General features: G+C 39.6%; 1 protein-coding gene across 2 annotated transcripts in view; it reads right to left on the bottom strand.

The window, feature by feature from the left end:
* The window catches only part of CNTNAP5 (contactin associated protein family member 5), a gene marked incomplete at both ends in the record, with an annotated part of 875,906 nt that overhangs the window by 256,413 nt on the left and 596,654 nt on the right, over positions 1 to 22,839 (bottom strand). For both annotated transcript variants that reach the window (XM_082658898.1, XM_082658899.1), the window contains one exon: positions 15,671 to 15,790. In XM_082658898.1, coding sequence (XP_082515024.1) covers positions 15,671 to 15,790 — 120 coding nt within the window. The remainder of the gene's footprint in view (positions 1 to 15,670; positions 15,791 to 22,839) is intronic.

Here is a 22,839-nt window from a genome sequence, read left to right as displayed (position 1 = left end):
GGGAAGTCTTTTCTAACTCCTCCAGCATCCTGTGTTTGGCTCACTCAAGCGCTATTACTCCAACTTGTTTACTCAGACCCCCAGCTAAACTCTAAGCTATACAAGGGAAGAGAATGTCTCGTGAAGTCTTTGTATGCCTAGCACCTGGCCCACAGTAGCCATTCACTTACCACTGAACTAAACCTTCAACAGACTACCAAGATTTTTACTGGCTTCAGTGACAGCTCTTAAAATCAACAGGAAAGTGATACATGATAGGAAACGATGTTTCAGTGCATACTTGAAATTCTGCTGTGCAGCCCAGAATATCTATTACAAGTAGCAGAATTTTGGAAAACAGGTAAATTATCTATCAATAGATGTTCGATTGGACACAGTATAGTTAACGGACACAGTGAAATACTATGTAGTCATAATAAAGACCACATAAGATTTCTCTAAACCAATCTAGAATGATTTCCAGGATAGATGGAATGATTTCCAGGAATTAAGGTGCAAAAGACTATGCTACATGTTGTGCAAGAACAAAGGAGAAAAAGGGATACACAGAGGAAGGATACACTAAATGATTATCGAGAGGAGATGCGTAAGAACAGAGTGAAAGCAATATAAGTGAGAACAAGACATCCCTGGTCAACCATTGTAAATATATTTGACTTCTGTAACATTAAAATGTTTTATATATTTAAAACATAAAATTAAATCAGAAGGATGAAAAAAGGCAAACCCTAAAACTGAATATTAAGCAGATACAAAAAACCCTGTCTATATATTAGATAAAATAAACACAAGGGAGAAAAAAAATAATTCAAGTAACTTTTTTAATACTCTATTCTGTCTAGCTATACATCCTGAGGATATAGTCTAAGAACAAAATTTTAAATTCAAGTAAATCTTAAACTTTACCTTGTTATTAGTAGTGCTATTGCTGATGTGATTCTGAAACTATTGGTGTATATTACAGGATAGAATAAATTAGAAAATATATTGATGCTGGGGTAATTTCTCAGTGTGAGAGAAGAGAAATATATATGGAAGATAGAATGATGAGAAAAGATCTAATGGTGCTGGATTTGCCTTAAAGATAAATGTATCAACTCATAATTTAAACATACACACACACATTTTTTAGCTCTGTCCACAAAAAAGGCTGAGAAGCAATAAACAAACCTAACACCTAGATCTTAACTTTCAAATACCATTTGCTACAAAAAGGAACTAGGCTTCTTTGGGGAAATAGCTGAATCTGGGTCTAGGCAGGGAAAGTTCAAGGTAACGTCTTGGAGCATCTTGTGCTAGAAAGCATGGAAGTGCTCCAAGATTAATGGGGTCATGCAAGAAAGACATAGGAACAGAATTAAAGGAACCATTACTAGCTAATTTGGGGACAATTTGAACATCTAATAAATATATAAATATAATAGTAACAATGTTTTAAAGCGAAATAATTTATGAGCCTCTGCTGATACAAGGGTAAATGGAGGCAAGGTGAGAAATAAAAAGCTCTGTAGACAAAAACAGCTATAAATGCAGAAGGGATAATATAATTAGAAAAATGACATTTTACAAACTCCAGTGTCATGACTTATACAGGTCAGGACCATTAACACATGGATGGAGAACAGGATACTCACATAATGTCTGCATAGAGCTCCACAGATAACTGATTGTAAATCACCTTCACAATGCAGAGATCTGGTGGAGCTGCTTTAGTCAAATGATGGAGCAGAGCAAGCCAGTCATGGCACAAACTGACATCATGTGCCTTCTGATGGGAGACAACCCCCACGAGGCTTTCTGCCAAAGTATTCTAACAATGAAGAAATAACCAGGAAAAAACCAAAATGTGGAACATTTTACTTCTTAAATTTATTTTTTATTGACCTATACTTGATTTACAATGACGTGTTAGTCTCTGCTATACAGCAAAGTGATCATATACATATTTATATTATTTTTCATATTCTTTTCCATTATGGTTTATCACAGGATATTGAATATAGCTCCCTGTGCTATTCAGTAGGTCCTTGTTGTTTAGCCAGTCTATATATACTAGTTTGCATCTGCTAATCCCAAACTCCCAATCCACCCCTCCCTCACCCTGCTCCCCCTGGGAACATTTTACTTAACAACTGGCTTGTACTCTTCAAAAACTTAATGTCTGTTATGAAAAGCAAACAAAACAAGATGGGTTAGGGGGCGGGCCCTTCTAGTTAAAAGAGACTAAAGGGACAGGACGATTAAATCCCACCTATGGACATTGCTTGAGATCCAAATAAAAATAGAAAAACAGACACTGCTATACAAGACACTGTAGGGACAAGATGGATTATATACCAGATAACATTCATTGAAGTGATGTTTATTTTCTTCTTATGGTTTTATTTTTGTGCTTATATAGCATAGTGTCTATTGTCGGGAGATGCAAGTGAAGTCTTCATGTTTAAATTATCACTATGTCCACAACTTGCTTTCAAATAGTTCAGAAAAAGAAAAAAAAAACATTTTATATGAGGATGAAGGAAGGACAGGAAGGGGGCGGATGAGAGTAGCACAAATGTGTGCAAATGGGGCAAAATTTTAATATTTGGAGAGTTTAGGTGAAAAGCCTATGGATGCTCATTTTACTATTCTTTCAACTTTTCTGTAGGTTTGGATATTTCAGAATAAAATCTTTGGGGAAATAAGATAGTGCTTGACACAGTGCTTCACATGTAGAAAAGGCTCAAAACTATCCTACTCTGCCCCAGCAAACTCGTGTGCATGCGCCCTTATAAACACACACACACACACACACACACACACACACACACACACACACACACACAGAGAGAGAGCTAAGGACCAATGGACCAAATAATTATCCAAAAGCAAAAACTATTATCAAATTCAACCATTCACACCATGGTAGCCCATCTATATTCAAATGTAAGTATCGGTTATTGCTGTTGAATTAATTTGCAGGGGTGCTTTGAAGGCACCCGGTGTTATATATATTCCTAAAATTTATTAGTTATTATTTTCATCACTGTATCGCCAGAAACACCAAGAAAACAGTGTCAAGGTTTCTGGTAATAGAGTGATGAAAATAATTAAGGCTAACACATATTGAGTATATAATGCCAGGAATTTTTTTCTTACAGTTTACAATGATTAGCTCATGTAAACCACACAACCACCTCATACATAGGTTCTGTTATTAATGGCAAAGGAGGAAGCTAAGGAACAAGGAGCCCAAGTAACTCCCTAGATCACGTAACTTGACAAAACTAGGAAGTGTCAGCGCTGGGATGCAAACCAAGCACAAGTTCTTACCACCAATGCTAGATTGGATAGATGTTTGTTGATTATGTGGATTCAAAGGGGAGCCTTGAGAATGGTGATGGGCAAAGGACAGTCATAGGAGAAAAGAATGAGGGCTCGGTCTAAAGAAGGAGGTGAGGAAATGACATTCCAGAAGAATAAAACTGGATAAAAAAGGCATGAGAGTTGGACAGAATACTCATAGGTGGCACGGAAAAAGCCATGTGGAACCGTCCCCACAGACAGTCTAACCAGCAAACGTCTCTTACCAGCTTCCCTTTACAAGCAGATACAAATAGAACAAACTCTTGTGCCCAGAGCAGGAAAGGCTGACTGTCGCTCCTGAGACCTGAGTTCACCTGCTGTGAATAGTTATAAAAAAAGACTCCCAGACAAAGGGTCCCTCTGCTTCCCTTACTTCACAGAATGTGGAATCACAAGCTGCTAGTACATCTTGGGCTTTTTAAATTCTTTGCAAGGTCTAGACTGACTTTTAGTGATTATCTCTCCCCGGAATCCTGGGCTCAGAGCAAAAGTGAGCGAAAACAAGCAAGCTTTCTGGGAGACACATTTGACTCCCACTTGTTATTTCATTCTTCTGATCAAGAAAAGTGCTTGCCCAATGGTAATCTTGTATTAGAACACACAGGTGAGCCAGGAGCCCTCAAAGGAGGCAAACAGCCCTTGGTTACAAGCTCACTGCATCGCCACACCCGTACCACCGCTGAGCTCATCAAGATGGATTTTTCCTCTTTTCTCTTCTCTGCCTAGCCTGGGACACCTATCTTTCAACTTCATACCTAAGCCCTATGTCTCCAGCAAAGCCTTACTTGATCACTCCTGCCTCTGTATTCCTTCAGCATTTAGATCTTCCTATGATGATGGAGCTGGGTGATCGTGATTTCTATTTCCGGAGCTCTTAGATAATGCCAGATATTGTACTGAGCATATGAGGTATGTTGCTCATTTAATTTTATTTTAATTAATATTTTTAATATTCATTTTAATTTTCATTTAATTGCTCATTTAATTTTATTTAATCTGCACATCAACCCACTGAGGTAAGAGTGACTGATCGTCCCCATTATGCAGATGAATAAACTGAGCCTCACAGAAGTGAACATGCCCAGGATCCCATGGCTGTTGAGTATCTACAGGATAATTGGATGAATTAAATATGGAATAGGATGGCCTAAATGGAAGGGCTTGAAGAGCTGGAAGTTAAGTATGAGGTCCTAGGGCACAAGGGTCGGTGGTTTATAGTGGCTTATACAGCACAGAACACAGGGGAGCCTCAATATATACTGGTTGTTTGGACTGTGTCCTGATCCCCACACACCAAGAGGAAGGGCTCGCCAGGTATCTGCAATAAAAATGTGCTGTGAAAAGTCCATCAAGAAGGGGTCAGGATAAGCCTTGTGTTCAGGTCTTAAGAAGAACAGCTCTTTTAGTCACTGACCAGTCCCCCCACCACCTTAGAAGTGGGGAGACGAATACGGAAGGAGACATTAAAGGCTATACACTGTGCTAATCACCTTATATAGATACTTCCCAAGGTCCAGAGTCTTCAGGTGCTTGCTAAAAATGTTACTTTTGATCGCTGCCCTAAACCTACTGAATAAACATTGCTGGGAATAGGCCTCGGAAAAGGCATTTTAAACATTCATGTCAGTTCATTTTGCAGAGAAATAAAATTTAAGAACTTTTGTTTCATATAATTCTCATCGAATGCTCAGAAAATCATGAAAGATGGATATGATTATCCCAATTGATAAATGAGTAAAGTGATGCTCCAGGAAAGTAAGATACAGACCTCCTTCCTTCAGGGTCACTTCCTTGAAGAGCTTTCCACTGTGGCACTGACCGATGGATGGAGGCAGCACAGGCCAGAGGAAGGGTGGACACATGGGTCTTTTTTTGTTTGCCTTAGAGCATCTGTGTCACCTGGGCTAGGAACCCAGGCACGGGAATCACAGATGTAGACCCAGCTGCTAGCTTCACTATTCGCTCCTTGCAAGAACTTGGACGAGCTATTTAGCCTCTCAAGATTTCAGTGCCCTTCCCTATAAAATGGAAAGAATGGCACCTTCTTCACATGATTGCTAGAAAACCTGAACGACCTCATGGATGTAAAATGACTAGCATGGCACCTCCAACAAATAGATGCTCAATTAAATGTTAGCTGTTTCTAGGACAAGATTCAGCTCAGAGGGCATCTCTTCAAGCACATCTTCTCTGAGCACTGTCCCCAGTCTCCTCATATCCCTTGATTTAACCACCGTGTCCTTTGTACTCTTTCTGCACCATCTATTGGCTTCTATTCCATCTTCCACACCAGGCGGAAAATATCTGTTTACAAAGTCTGACTCCCTTTCTGAACTGTGAGCTCCTTGAGGACAAGACAAGCATCCATTCTGAAACCTTAGGGCTTATCTCCATCAGTGCTGAAAAATTTATTTAAGTGGCTTATCCTGGATGGCCAGCTGAATAACTGACTGGCTGAATGAATAATGTAACTGAACCCATGAACAAATAATTGTGGAAATGAATAAATGAGAGAATTAAAGAATGAGTAAATAAATGAGAGTTTAATAAAGGAATTCAAGAAATGTTAGTAAAGGGGGGGTGAATTTATGAATGAGCAAATAAGTCAATGGAAATCACATTGCAATCATTCTCCCCACCCTTGTGCTGAGACTCCTGTCCTTACCCCCTGTGGTTGGAGCCAACTGGCGTGCTAAGCTGGTGTGAAAGGCGTTTCTCTAAGTGCCTGTGAAAACGCATGGCAATTCAAAGGTGACAGTGCTTTACTTTCTGGGTAATGCTACAGCTTTATGACTTAGTAGTTTTCTTTAATGGCCCAGTTTAGCAAGAGATTATGCCACCTGCCGCCAGTCCAGAGAGACCCCTTTAAAACTTGGGCCTTCCACACAAGCAGATCCACTCCCCAGCTTCACCTAAGAGACCAGCCTTCTGGAAGCTCTATGTGGTCCCCACGTCTTGGCTGACAGCATGATGTATTAAACAGGGAGACAGACATTTAAAAAAAGCTTCCCTCTTCTAAGCTGGTGAACGACCATTCTTCAGCCCCAAAGAGTCCTCTGGAAAACACTTGATTTACAGAAAGCAAATTGTCCCTCTGGAATAGAAGCAACAACACAAGGATTATTCCAACTGGTTAAACTGCTAGCGAGCCACCATGCGTATGTCACCCGTGAGCGAGTCTCAACTGAGAAAGGATGCTTGGGCTACCAGGGACACAGCCTGTGGTCTCCTGTCCGGATCGATCTGAACCTGTTGCCCACAGAGAAGCGACATGTTTCCAAAGGAAGGGGGAAGAAGAGAAGGAGAAACACCTACATTTTCTCCACCACTTGCTCTGTGTCAGTCACTCTCCAACATTGTTTAAATGTTAACTCATTTAACTTGACTAGATACCAATCATAAAAAGCTATTGTCATCACCCGTCATGTACAGAGGGAGAGACTGAAATACAAAGACCAGGGGCCTTGTTTGTGGTCCCTAAATAATTATAATAGATAATAACGATCATAATTTGGAGGATGTAATAAATACCAGGCATTGTCCTAAGACTTTTAATTAATGCATATGAACACATTATACAACAATGTCCTTCAAAAATTGTAAGCCATGAGTAAGGAGCTTGGAGTTTGCACAGGTAGAAGGGGAAGGGGATGAGGAAGCATGGTCAGATCTGTTTTTAAAGCATCACTCTTGCTGTTGTGTGAATTATGAATCAGAGTGGGAAAGATCTGAGTGTTTTCTTACCACAAGGACATGAGATGATAAATTCTGTGGACTTGGGGGACCGTGTCTTAATCACTTCTATATCCTCAGTGCCTTGTCAGTGCCTGGCCAGAGCAGACAACCAATGCATAATGATTCAAATAGAAGAAGGTGGTCTCCCATGCTTTAGACCCCTTTTATAAGAAGTACTGCATACTAGACATAGCAAAAAACTTAGATCTGATGGCTCTAATTGGAATCCTCTTCGTATAACTTACTAACCTCATTAGCACATTTGTAAAAAGAGAACAATATTCCAGCCACTTCACAGTGATGCATCTTGAACTAGTCCTGTGCCCAGTAGATATCTGGCACAGTTTTACAGCCTGTAATCAAGTCACAATTTTTTGGCAACAGTACTTCTGCAATGATGGCTATCCAAAATATGATTAAGAAAACAAACTTGAGAACTTGAGCCCAGCTTGTCCTTGTAGAAGAATTTGGCAGGGCAATGGAAGCTAATACTTCCTTTTTGGGGTGTGTGTGTGTGTGTGTGTGTGTGTGTGTGTGTGTGTGTGTGTGTGTGTGTGTGTTAGCAGTGGAGTGTTCGGGGGGTAGAAATCAGCCAACAGGAGATACCAAGACAAAACCTAATTACAAATGCACATGGGACCAACAATTGAATTCTACTTCTCTTTGGTGTAAAATAAAGCTGCAGAAAAATAACAATACACTAAGAAGTTCAGGGAGAAATAAATGTGCCATAAGTAAGTGGTCTCATCCTATGTCATGGGTAACTCTTGTTTCCTGTACACTCGCATACCCTTGTGCAGGCCATACATAAAACTGTAAACTCAGTGATGTTGCTCTAACTTTGGGAAGCAAGGCCAACAACTGTTAGACCAAACTGAATGGACACATTCCTTTCTTTCTGTCAGTGACTTGGATGATAATCTATTACCTGCAATCCCACTGCATACTTATGTACAGGAATATTGGAGAGACTTTAATTGCAGCTTCTCTGCCTACTCCATTATGCATGCTTTGATGAGTTTTAATGAAGCCAGAGCCTGCTGCCAAAGGAGTGAGAAACAGAGCCTCATAATAGCAAGAATGTTAAGATATGGAAACTTGCAAGGTGGTTTGCAAATGCATTAGGAGCTCTTTGAGAAGGAAAACAAGTTTTGCTTTCAAGATTTGGCTAAACCTTCCTTGCAAACTTCTTGCAATGCCTGATGATAGCTGTACAGGTCTAGATACACGAAACGGCATTGTATCCATCAAGACGGGAAATAACTGTTTTTGTTAGTGGTTCTAGACAATTTTGCATCTCAACATGCAATTGTACTGCACAGAGGAAGAACAGTGTGTGGCTGGGAAACATCTTTTAACATGTTGACAAGGTGTCCTGTTAACATTCAAAATGGCAAAATGTAAACAGTTGAATGAGTTGAAACGTCAAGTTCTAAGGAAAATCTTCTCAGAGTGCCTCACCCTTCTAATTCTGCTTTATTGATACGGGAAGCTTCCCCTCAGAAATGCTCCCTCCAGGCTCCTAGAAATCCCTCCAGTCTCTGAAATCTCATGGCAATGCAGAAGGAATAAAGACAATATTTCTGGCAAGAGGAAATAGCTATCTTTTGCAACTCGGATGGCCTTATAGATGTTATCTGTACCACTAGAACAGCAGTGAGAGTGAAAGAGGTCATGGTTAATATTACATCATGATATTTGGCTACTCTGTTTCCTGATCATCTACATTTGGGGGCTAGGAACTTTGCAGGTATATTCTATTTCTCAGATTAATCTCAAAATGAAGACATGTTTATTCTCCATCTTCCTGATAAGGAAACCAAGATCCAGAAATGTTAAATGACTTGTCCAAGGTCACATGGCTAGCATGTGCCAGCACTAAAATAGGAACTCCAACGTGACTCCAAAACGTGTTCCTCCCACTACTCATTCTTACGTTTGGAGAAAAGAAAGGGTTTGTGGAGGCTGCATAGCAGTGAGAGGTCTTGGGGGCAATGAGTAGCAGGACACTTTTCACTCTTGGACTTGCAGAAGAGGTTGCAAATAGTAGGAATGACTCAAGCCCAGTTAAGAGTAGACATTAAGGCAATATCCATGGTTCCAAACTGTCATTGATGTAATGGGTCAGGGCCTCAGTCTAAGATAAATTATGGGAAGTGGAAAGAAAAAATAGAGAAAGGCAGAAATTAATCTTCAAAGTCCACTGATTTAAGTGTTCATCTCATCTAAATAAAACCCTTCACAGAAGCATTAATGATAATGTCTGACCAAATATCTGGACATCATGACTCAGCCAAGTTGAGGATATACTTACCACATTCTCGTGTATCATCAACACCCACTTCCTGTACAGGTACCTCAGATGTTCGCTAATTCCAGCTCCTTCCTGCACCCTGCTCTTTCTCCACTTCTGTCTTTCCCTTTGCATTGATCCCCGTGACCAGCACTTCCTCACTTCCAGATGGCATCTAACCTATCCTGTGAGTCTACCTTACATTCATTTTCATCCAGCAATACAATTCTGAGTCCTACTAGATTCCTTGTTGTCTCAAATGCATCCCTCCTTACTTGCCCAACTAGACCGGTATAGCCAAGGATGATCACAATCTTTACGTCATTGGCTGAAACTGTCCACATTCAGGTTAAGGGGACTTTTACCACCAGGTAGTGGCATGGAACCCACACGCCCTTTGAACAAAACATTACATTCTGGCATATGTCACGGTTTCCCTTAGTTGTCCACTTGCCCCTTAATTATTTTTATTTATTTATTTTTTTCGATAAGCTGGCCTCTCACTGTTGTGGCCTCTCCTGTTGCGGAGCACAGGCTCTGGACGCGCAGGCTCAGCAGCCATGGCTCACGGGCCCAGCCGCTCCGCGGCATGTGGGATCTTCCCAGACTGGGGCACAAATCCGCGTCCCCTGCATCGGCAGGTGGACTCTCAACCACTGTGCCACCAGGGAAGTCCTCCCCTTAATTATTCATCACTTGAGTGGCTTAGCAACTTTTAGAGTAAGCTAGCTCTCAAAGTCTCTCCTTCATGTACGTTTTTTGCATTCATCTTAACCTCGCTTCAACTGAACCTGCAAACGGCGGTCCTTTCTGCTTCAGGTGGGCATCTAATGGACAAATCCATGCTTCATATATTTGCATGGTTTGTGGATTTCACTCACCACGCCCACCTCACCACCATCCTTGATCCTTGATGAATTCAAATCATTTTTCCCCCAGGCTTCTTTGGACAGTTCTTTATAGACAATATATTTTCCATTTGCCCCATTAGATGTACTTTCCATCCTTCTACAGCCTTCTCTGTGCCCAGGAAGGCTGACTAAAGGCATTACACCAATAAGTGCCCTTGCCTTCTGAATTCTAGTGGAATTTGCTCGATGGAAACCTAGGAAGGAGACTGGAAGGGGTGAGGAGAGACTGAGGTTACTCCGCAAGCTCCTTGATGGCTGTTCCCAAACACATCACAGCTGCCTCAAGGCACGGCTTCTACATCCTGCCCTCCTTCTTGCTCTGGCGAAATGCCCTCCCCTCACCTCCATGGGCCTGAGGGTGGGAACATCTCCTTTGTTACTAGCTCTATAGTACAGTATATTCCCATAATTTCTTCTTGTACATTCATCCCTTTGTAAACAGTCCCTAATGTAAGCCAGATCCGGTCCTCCAGAGAGGGGAACAGTGCTAAAGACCGTGTATAACCTGAGGATGGTGGCTTGTTGTTGGTACTCAGAAAGTTGCTCATCTTTCCTTCAGGGTCAGCTAAATAGTCTGGCATGCTCAAGAATGATCTGATAAAAACTGGAGTTTGGGATTAACTTATACACACTACTATATAGAAAATAGAGAACCAACGAGGTCCTACTGTATAGCACAGGGAACTCTACTCATTCTGTAATAACCTGTATGGGAAAAGAATCTGAAAAAGAATGGATATATGTATATTTATCACTTTGTTGTATACCTGAAATTAACACAACATTGTAAATCAATTGCACTCCAATATAAAGTAAAAATTAAATTAAATTGAAAAAAAAAATCTTCTTTTCCCTGGAATTAAGATAGCCGATTTCCTTGCTGGGAAACTATAGTTCAGATTATGGATCTTCAGAAACTTCTGCTTGTCCCTAATCAAGTCACTGTGATCCTTTTATTTTCTAGTCATTCAGGTACATGCATTTTTCAGTGTTCTAAACTAGCAACTCATCCTGGTGAGTTGGGTGGTCCCCACAAACGTGCAGGATCAAGGGACCCTGGAACCTTGTTCCTGACATTCATTTGCTCTTCCTGGAAATGCCTTCCTTTGTGTCTTCTTCTGGCCAGTTCCTACCCTCCATCCAGCTCTTAGCGACGTTTCCTGCCTGCCTGATAGCTCTTCCATGAGTGGCTGGTTTAGGTGCCCCTCTTGTGGGCTCTCAACACACACTACACATGCGCTATCCTTGTCAAGATAATTTAATTGTTGCTGTGTCTTTTCCATGATTAGCCTGTGGAGGAGACTGAAATAATACTGTTATGTGTTGAACTGTGTCCCCCAAAATGATTGCTTAAAGACCTAACACTCTGTACCTGTGAATGTGCAAGGCCTTAATGGGAAATAGATTCTTCACACATGTAATCAAATTAAGATAATGTCATACTCCATTAGGTTGGGCCCTAAGCCGACATGACTGGTGTCCTTATAAGAAAAGAGGAAACAGACACACAGACATGTGAGGGGAAATTGTCACTATGATGTAATCACACAGAAGCAGGGAGACAGTCCCAGGGATGCAGAGATCGAGGGGCTGCTTCTAGGAGCCCAGGAGCACCCACGGGTCAAGCAAACTGCCAGACGCTAGGGAGAGGCCAGGAAGGAGACTCCCCTACAGGTTTCAGAGGGGTTGTGGCCTCGCTGGCACCTTGATTTTGGTCTTCTACCCTCGAGAACTGTGAGACAATATACTCCTGGGGTTTTGGAAGCCACTCAATTTGCGGAACGTTGCTAGACCAGCCCAAAGAGACTAAGACAGACACGATTGTGTACCCTTTGCAATTTGTGCAGTGCCTGAAATGTGCAAATTTACACTGAGCTGAAATGAACTGTACATCATTTAGAGATAGGTTAAAAGTAGGCCAAGTGTGTATTCCTGAAGAAACTTAACTCTATCTTTCTCATCCTTCTCTCCTACCCCCTAGTGTCAGAATGCAGCCCGGGTTATGGCACCCTGTCGAAACCTGTAGAAGCCTAGATTCAGTCCACTTTACCGATAAGCCTAATCACCCCCTAAGTTACTCCTATAATTTGTCCTACTGTCCCCATGCAGAGATCACACTGCCTTACACCAAAGAGGGCAGCTGCTCGCTGAGCACTCTGGCCCTCATCTCCCCAGGATCACCCCGTGGCAGGTAAGATGCACAGACTTAAATCTCCCGGGAGGGGCAAGGTGCCACCTCACCTATAGAAATGAGGAACTACCCCCAGGGTACACTGTAAAGAGAGATGTGAGGCAGCTGGGATTCAGATTTACAGTTTTCCACAACTAGAACCTGCCCTTTAACCTGATGACATCCATCTGCAAGTATCTGCAGACTTAGGGGAAACTTCTCCTTTTCTTTGGAACCTCAAATGATCTCGCAGGGAGTTCTAAATGAGGGAGGCCTGAGGGCCCACTTAGCTCCAGATCCTTATTTTTGAGATGCACAGCCAGGCTGGGAGCACCCAGCCGACTGGCACAAAGAGCAGTAAGAGAGAGAGCCCAGGTTCCCTGCGTCCCAGCTTGGTTTACACTCTCTGTGTTATGCCCCAGGAATACCTCTGTAAAGTGCAGAGACCAGTGGCTTTGTGCTCTTAGAAACCAGAGTTAAACACACAGCAAGCCTTCTCTGGCCATTTCCTCCCTCCTTCCGTTCCCCCTTCTCCTCCCTCCCCCTTCCTCTCTTCCCTGGACCACTTTGTCACACTTTTCCTAGCGTCGTAAGTCACTCAATTTAAGAACAGTTAATACTGACAAATAAAAAATTATGTATTTCATTATCGTTATATTTAGGCATTAAAAATGTTTGTCAGTTAAATATGGATGTAATTCGCCTACACAGAAGTTGGCTTTTACTTTTACAGGTATTTTAAGAAAACAAAAACAAAACCAAACACCTATATAGTTTGCAATTGCATGTGACCAGAAAAGCATATTTCAAAGAAATCCCCAATCGTGCACAACGCACCCTATCAATTTTGGGACATAACTCAGAGGACCTGATGCCTTCAGCATCACATCAGCAAAACGACAACATTTAATATACATAAACATTCATCTTTAGCCATTCCTGGACAAAATATCAAACATAAATCCCGAGAGAAGTCTTTCCAAAGAGAGGCAGAGCATTTCATGTAAATGACATCTATGAATCAGTGTCATTCTACTTACATTATTTTGGAGAGTTAAATTTGTCAAGCTATACTTAATGTATGTATTTTAATTTCAAACTACATATTTTAATGAAAATAGGATGTCTATGCTTGTGTCTTAAATGCATGGTATAAAAATATACATTTAAGAACCTATATATTCATAGAAAAACACACATATGCATTCATAGCAAAAAGTCCCAAGGAAATTCTAACAATCAAATATCAATAGCAATCCCTGGATTGTGGTTTGTAGGTGACTTTAACATTTCTTCAGACTTTTCTTCTTTTCCTTAAAGTTTCCATAATTAGCATTGATTATTTTTATAACAAAAATAAAAGCATGGCTTCAAGCAAAACATAAGCAATACAAAGCATCCAATTAACGTTTTAGTGATATAGATTATTGCTGCACCAGAAGGTCTTGTTTGCTTCCTGAGTCTTGACTATTAGTCCCAGGATTTATTATCTCAAGCAAGTCATGAAATTCTCATGTGCTCTTTCCTTCTATGTAAGATAGAGTTAAAAATATCCGCCTCATATTTTTGTTGCCAAGAATTAAAGAGATGATATTTGTAAACTCTCAGTTCAGTTCCCAAAGACGGTAGGAGCTGAGTCATTGATGCCATTACCACAAATCCTCTTATTATTTGTCACACCCATCACTCAGCAGGCACTGATCTCCTTTGCCTTGTTCTGCAAGCAAAACACTTCCTCCTTCTTTTGTAAATTGTGGACTGGGGACAAACTGCATCAGAATCATTTGGAAAGCTCAACAGAAGTACATTCACTGAATTTAGAATTTCTGGGTCTGCAAAGTCTATTTTTAGCATGATTCCCCAGAGAGCCATATGTTAATTAATTTTGAAAATAACCAAGATCCACGGAGAAGCCTACTTCTTGACCAGGTTGTTGAACATTATAGGCTGGCACAACCGTGAAAAGAAAACAGTAACGCGATTTCTAATTATGTTATAGGGCTATTGAGAAGCAGCTAGCATACATCTTGCAGAGATGAAGTATGATGGAAATGGAATGAAATGGCATCCAATTCCATGTAACTACCATTTTCTGCAGAAAACCTGGGGCCTTTTGTATTCAGATGGGCAAATTACTGCTAAATGTCCTCAATCACCATTTTGGCAATGGCTTGCTTGCATTTCTACCTGTGATACTGCATGCTATCTTCCCTGATTCTACTGCCTCATGAATGACAATGACTATGCCTTATTTCTCCGCATATCCTGTGTGGCCAGGACAGTGTCTGACTATAGACAGACCTCCACAGATGTGGTCACCCTGTTGCAGTGAAGTCTGGGGCCTGAGGACTCAAAGAGCCTTAATAGGTTCCTACTTTTCTTCTTCATTACATGATTCTGCTGGTGTCTCGGAAGGCCAGTGCTCAAAACAAACAAACAAACAAAAAATGTGTATGTGCCAACTGACATTCTAAACAGAGGGAGTGCTTGCATTGCTATATTTTTAAATAAATATTACATCAGGTTTGGGGTGTGGAATTATTTTTTTAAGAATAAATTAGTGATCACGTGCTGCTTCTAAACTCATGTAATAATTGGCTCTTAATACGTCCGTAGGCACTTTAGAAAAAAGTGGCAAGATATTATGAGATTGCCAGGGAAAATAGAAATAGCTCAGTGTTTTGGTTAGGCATCTGCGGGATAACTACCCTGGCTAGTTACAGCAATACAGATGATTTTGTTTCATCCTCACAACTCTAAGAAGCAGGAACTACTATTTCCATTTCACTGATGCAGAATTGAAGCTCACAGTGACCCTCGGAGTCACACGGTCCTCAGAGCCAGACCTGAATCAAGCTTTCCCACTTCCTGAATCAGGGCTTTCTATTGATTTAAACTTTTGTTTTTTTGTCTGTTGGGTTATTTTCCTTCTCTTTCTGTTTTTGCATTTTAAGAGAGACATGACCTTGTTCAGCCCTGCAGAAAATGCTTGATATTTAATTCTTGGTTCAGTGGAACCTTGTCAAGACCATTAACAGGTTTTCTTCTCTCATGAAAATAACCTAGCTGCTAAATCCTATTATTTACCTAAATACCATTTCCCCCCTGAAGTTGGTCCTTTAAATTTTTATTTATACAAGTGTCCCCTTCCAGTGGATTTCCCTTTGCATCACGTAGTGACATGAAGCGTGAGTAGGAATTCTGCACCCTTACCTGTGATGTTGCAGTACACTTGGAAAGGTCCCAGCGTCCCACTGCCATCTGAGTCAATGTAGAAGAAACCAGCTGTGTTGCCGTGGTGCCTGTACACCTCGCAGGATTGCTCATAGAGGGCTGGAAAGACACAAAGGCAGCAGAGAAGAAACTTGGCTTGGCTCTGCATATCCCTTTGGAGGATCAGTAACTCCTACTTATTATATTTACTTTCAATTGTGATTTCTTTCCTTTCTCCTATAACCTCAACTTTCTCCCCAAGCCTTAACAAACTAGTGCCCCAATGTTTGATGGGCTTGCATCCTCCATTCATCCTAATGTTCATTCTTCTAAACAACTCCAAGTTTACATCCTCCAAAATGTCTCCCCTTCCCTCTTAAACAGCCCTTCCCTATGCTGATGTGTCTGTCCTTCCCCTACACTTGCACAGCTGTGAAGCTAGGGCATCATACACTGTTCTGTCTCCTGCAATAGTTACAGAATCTTTAAGAGTGGTGGCAGTGTGTAGTTTGAGGCTGTGTTCCAGCATCTAGCAGAATGCCACACTCACAGTGGGAGATCAAAAGTTAAAAATGTACAAATAATAAATGCTGGAGAGGGAGTGGAGAAAAAGGAACACTCTTATTAAACTGTTGGTGGGAATGTAAATTGGCGCAGTCACTTAGGTGAACAGTATGGAGGTGCCTTAAAAAACTAAAAATAGAGCTACCATATGATCCAGTAATCCCACTCCTGGGCATATATCTGGAGAAAACTCTAATTCAAAAAGATACATGCACCCCAATGTTCATTGCAGTGCTGTTTACAATAGCCAGGTCATGGAAGCAACATAAATGTCCATCAACAGAGGAATGGATAAAGAAGATGTTGTGCATATATATATATATATATATATATATATATATATACATACATACAATGGAATATTACTCAGCCATTGAAAAGAATGAAATAATGCTATTTGCAGCACCATGGATGGACCTAGAGATTATCATACTAGGCAAAGTAAGCCAGATAGAGAAAGACAAATATTATATGATATCACTTATATATGGAACCTAAAAAAATGCACAAATGCACTTATTTGCAAAACAGAAACAGACTCACAGACAGAGAAAACAAATTTATAGTTACCAAAGGGGAAAGGGTGAGGTGGAGGGATGAATTAGGAGTTTGGGATTAATATGTACACACTCCTAAATATAAAATAGATAACCAACAAGGACTTACTGGAGAGCACAGGGAACTATACGCAATATTTTGTAATAATCTATAAGGGAAAAAAATCTGAAAAATAATATATATATGTATATATGTATATCTGAATCCCTTTTTTGTACACTTGAAACTAACACAACATTGTACATTAACTATACCTCAATAACAAAATGTTTGATTAGTGAATGTAAAACTGAATATACAGTCATGACTTTTCATTTATAAAGTAAAATGACACGGTCTTATTTCTATATACCCAGAACTCAGCACAATAACTAACATATAGTAGGTGCCCAATCAGGTTTAGTCCATTTTGACTTAACAAGCATTTACTGAGTTCCTCATATGTGTCAACAGTGTGGTGGGCACCTAACAACAGACCAAGGATGTGGCAATGAGTCTGTGCCTTAGAAAGCTCGTAGCCTGGTTACAGCCATAAAGATCTTTATGTGCTCAGAGAGAGGCAGACACAGCTGTCCTGAGATGGGATACTTTGAACAGTCTGAAGGTAAAAGAAATTTATAAATCTCATTACACCCACATGCATGAATTTGGTAGGGTGGAAAGGAGGATCTGCTGCTTCACACATGAGAAAGTAGAATGTTGTCTGATGCTTGAGACAAAATAATGTAGCTCAGAGCAGCAGGTACGCATCCAATATTATGTCATCCTCCTGTGTTGAAAACACTTCAGCGGCTCCTAACAGTTTTAAAGATAGAGCACTAACTCCTCACCTTAACTACCATGCCCCTGTGACTAATGTCCCAGCCCGGGAATACGAAGCTGTAGTTTGACATGATCAAGCGTGAGGGGTGTTTCAAATAATTCATTACAAATAAAGTTCTAAAGCTTGAGAGGCTTTGACTTTGTATAAATTAGAGTGAATTCAAGGTGATCCTTGTACTCCTGTAATTCTCCCTTGCAGTCATACACTGTTTCTGAAGCTGTGGGTCCATGGGAGTGTCAGTTTGCACCCTGCATATTGAGCATAACATATAGCTTAAACCTGACTTAAACCTGATAACACACCAAGGTGTGTGTCACAATCTGATAACACACCTGGCAACCTCTAAGATAACTCATCAGCACCTCTTGGCATTCACGCCCTCCCCTTGAGTGTGGTCTAGACTTACTGACATGCTTCTGACAGAGATGATGTCATTGTCAAGACCAGGTTGTAAAAGACACATGGCTTCCAACTCGGGTTCTTCTGGAGCACCTGCTTTCAGAGAAACCGACTGCTAGGTCCTGAGGTAACCCTTTGAAGAGGTCCACAGCATGAGCCTGGAAGCTTCTCTCCAGAGTTTTAACTGAAGTGACAGTAGCCCTGGCTGATACCTTGAAGGCAGCCCCAAAGGACTGGGCCAGAACTACCCAGCCAAGTTGTTCAAGGACACACAGAAACTATGAAGTAATAATGTCTGTCGTTTCCAGAGGATAACTTTTGCTGTAATTCATCATGCAGCAGTAAAGAGCTAATATACTCTCAAAGCATTAATTCTCTCATGCAGTTATAGGCATAAAAAAAGAGTCTATCTAATACAACTGAAGTAAGGATTCAGAGATAATCCACGTTCAACACTTAGCATAGTACTTGGCACGTAGGAAGTGCTTGATAAATATAAACTATTATTATCATTAATGTTAAATTGTTTCATGCTATGTCACCTCTTATTTTTTGTCAATGTTTTGCTTACTTAATTTTTTTTCATGAATCACAAGACTTGTTAAGAAAAACCAATAGGCCTTACCTCCCTTCTGTGCAGAGATGATGACATTTATTTCTTAGCTTATTCTTTTGGTATTGACTATTGTATCTCTAAATTGTATGTCTATACTGCTACTTCTTGATTTTCCATATTTATAGGTCATCTATTCACTTACCAATAGGAAAGATGAGAATTTAGCTTTTTTCATCACCTCTCCCCACATACAAAGAACTTTCGGTTTCTACATACTGCCAATATAATAGGATCACAATTTTAGTTAGATCAATCATTACTGTTTATGCTAATACAACAGAAAGCATGCTATTCACGAATGTGGTTGTTTCCTTTCCTGAACACAATTTCATTTTTCTAGAAATTAATAACTGTCTTACTCTTCTTCTCATTTGCCTTATTTTCTAGGTATATATCACAAATTTAACTACAAATTCACTAACAACTCTCTAAAATGCCTTCCAAAATATTCAGGTGAAAACTAATTTAAATGGATACCTATGAAGAGAGAAAGAATGGGAGAAAGGGGACAGGGACAGAAACTAGACCTTTCTGAATATGCCATATTTTTAACTTTGAATCAATATAAATATTTTTAAAAACAAAAAAACAAAATTAAATATACTAGAAGAAAAGGTGCAATTCATAAATATGGAAAGGAAACTAAATGAATTTAACTACAAATTATTTCAAGTGATATTTAAATTCAGTATTTTCTTCTTAACTTTTTATCACAAAAAATCCAAATACATGCAAAGAGCACAGAGAGTAATAAAATAAACCTGATATCACAACTAGCTTCAACAATAACCACTATTTGGTAATCTTGTTTCATCTCTAGTACCTGCGTTATCAGTTATGCATTGCCATGTTACAGATCACTCCAGAACTGACTTAAGACAACAATCATTTCATGATTCTGCCTTCAGCGGAATGAAATAAAGACCAATGAAATAAAGAATTAGAAAATAATTATGAAGGACTGCTAAATCATTAGATGAAAAGTTGAGGGGGTCCCTTTTTAGTGGATGGATTAAATTAACAATACCCAAACTCACCGATCAATCTCAACACACCCAAAAGTGATTATCAAGATGCCTGCAACGTGAGGTAATAAGAAATACACAGCACCACCTAAGATACATTCTTGCCAAAAATTTGAAGTTGAATCTAATCAAGCCCTGAGATTTAAACACTAACTCACAGTAAGAGGTAAAGAAACACACTCAACATTATAAAAACACAATCAGTTAAATTCAGATTCTGGGAACATCTGACTCAGTCTCTTCAACAAATAAATGGCAAAAAGGGGGATAGAAATGCAGGAAACATATCAGTCAAACACTGTGTATGGACCTTGTCAAGATCCTGATTCCAATAAAGCAAAGACAAAATTAAGAGAACCAGAAAAATTTAAATCAGATTTGGTATCTTTAAATATTTTTAAAATTTTGCTTGGCTATGATAATGGTAGTGTGGTTATGTTCTAAAAGATAAAACGTTCATCTTTGTCAGAGATACATACTTAGGGATTTGTAGTAAAATGATTATGTCCACAATCTGTTTGTTAAAATACTTCATCGAAAACAAAGAGGGGCATAGTGGAAACAAAAATGGTAGCCTACTGATAAATACTGAAACAGGGGAGGGTACATTGGGGACAATTATACTATTCTATCTTTTTGTGTATGTTTGAAAATGCCTCTAATAATTATTATTATTTTTTAAATATTTGGACATTTCAGGTATTCTATGGATTTCAACTTCTTTGAAAAATTATCTTCTGGATCTTTCTGACCTGTGGCAATCTGGACTGGTATGCATCCAACCTGGCACATAGCTGTCTCCTCTGGCCATCTCCCTACCATCATGCTGGACATTCCCTCTTGAAACTAGCTTCTTCCCACAGCATAACTCCCTCGAAATCCACTTGAGTTGTTTCATGCACCAATAGTTTATTTCTGTTTAATTGCTGAGTGGCATCCCATGGTATGGATATACCACAGTTTGTTTAGCAGTTAACCCATCATAGGACATTTGGGTCACTCCCAGGTTTTGGCTGTTTCACTGGCGGCATGTTTAACAGTTAAGCCATTGTAGGACATTTGGGGCATTCCCAGGTTTAACTCCCCTGGAGGCTTTCCTCGCCCCCCACCACCTCTGAATACTCTCTTTTTAACAGCATGCAATTCTTGATTCATTGATGAAATATATCTCTAAAATCTCTGAAAATATTAATTGTAATATAGTTTTTTAGAAAATTTTCTTCTTTCTGTGTACATTATTTCCTCCAAGGTAGGGGTGTGTGTGTGTTTATGTGCTCACATGCTTAATTGGCTCACTTGTTTTGTGATTATTTTGGTCTCTGTTTTATCTGGCATGTTAGACTCTTTTCTGGGATGTCAGGTAATCTTGTGTGGTCCTCTCGTATTTAACAGGGGTCAGCACTAAGTGTCAGCACTAAGCAAACATTTGTGGTTTGCCCTCCATAGGCTTTATTGTAGGGTTAAGTGGCTGGACAACTCTGTGGGAAACCCTCATGTTAATGTCTGCAGGGCTTCTCCCTTGGTCTTGCTAGAGTCTGTGATTTAGAGGGATATGTTACATGAGATTTGGAAGGTGGAAGTGACACCACACGCATTCATTTTACGCCTGTGAGGTCAATGCAGGGCATGAGATGCTGTTGCAGATGACACATATTGCTGCTTATCTTCTGACTTCAGTTGCAAATGTGGGGCAGCCAAGCCAGCTGGTATTCCAGATGGGCTATCGCCCCCTTTAGCTTCCCTAACTCCTGGCCAGGTGCACCTTACATCTCTTATGATCACCTCATTATTAAAGTTGAAGGTTGGGAAGTAGTAAGGGGCAAGGTGGATCAGCGGCTGACTGACAGGACCATTAAAAAAATCAATTACTATTGTTTATGTGAAGTGTTAGGAGGAAGTGAAAGTAAATTCATATGTTCAATTCATCAACACTTCCAGGAAGTACAAGCATGCTACTTGTTGATTAAATTGTTCTTTCTCTACTACATGCCTAACACACTATATAACAAGTACTCTATACACACATATTGTAAGACTACTGATTTTTCAGTTAACTCTAGCCTCTGAGAAAAGTAAACAAAAGAGACATGGTTCTGATCTCAAGTAATTCAGGCTCTTAAACTCATCAAAATTAATCCCAATACAGATAAAAAATTTTAAAAGACCAATTCCTATAAAAGAAAGAGAAAAGATATTTAAAGACTCCATAAGAAAAAAATACAGCAAGATCCAATTTTTTTCCTTAGATAATTCTTTAAAGAGCAGATAATCCTTAATGCTACTTATCCTTCTCCAAAAATCTTCCAAATGTGTTATATGAAGTAAGTATAAAGGTGATCCCCAAACCTGACAGACCACACAAAAAGAAAAATTACAGCCTCACTTACGAATACAAATTTTAAAATTACAAAAATATTGGCAAACAGTACCCGATAGCATATTTAGAAAGGAAATTATGATCATTTGGGGGGCTTAATCCAAAAATGCAGGCATCGTTCAATATTAGAAAATATACTCTATATATAGTCATCATAATAGGGCTAAGGAGAAAAATGATATGATCTCTCCACTCATTTAAAAGATAACTAACATGAAAACACTAGAATTTCCCACTCAGGTCAGAAAAAGAACAAAAACAAGCATCTTCATGATCTCTACTAATATTTCACATTGTGTTAGAGTTTCAGTCATCAAAATTAGAAGAGAAAAAACAACGGGTGGCATACAAATTAGAAAGGAAGAAGTTATACTCTTTTCATGGATAATCAGATATCTAAAAATACTAAAATAATCAGTGTAAAATAACTAAAAACAAAAGTTGTAAGCTATAAGATTAACATATGGAAATCAATAGCTTTCCTCTATTACAGGCAAAATTAGTTAGAAAATATTGATAGTGAACTCTCCTTTACAATATCAAAGGGAAAGAAGAAAGAAAGAATGAAGGAAGACAGGAAGAAGAAACAAAAGAAGAAGGGAAGGGAAGAAGGAAGGAAGGCAGGCAGAAAGGGAGAAAGGAAGGAATATCCCCAAGTGTAAATTTTATGTGAAACATTCAACAGCAAAATAAGAAAACTATAACATATGCCTAAACACACAAATAAACCTGAACATCTTCTTAAGATAACATTTCTCCCATAGTTAATGTATATATTTAACACAGTGTTAACCAAGAGACCATTAG

Source organism: Grampus griseus, assembly GCF_964374135.1.
Source record: "Grampus griseus genome assembly, chromosome: 7".
NCBI lineage: Eukaryota > Metazoa > Chordata > Mammalia > Artiodactyla > Delphinidae > Grampus > Grampus griseus.
The sequence above is the reverse complement of the archived record's forward strand: the minus strand, read 5'-3'. Positions and strand labels throughout refer to the sequence as shown.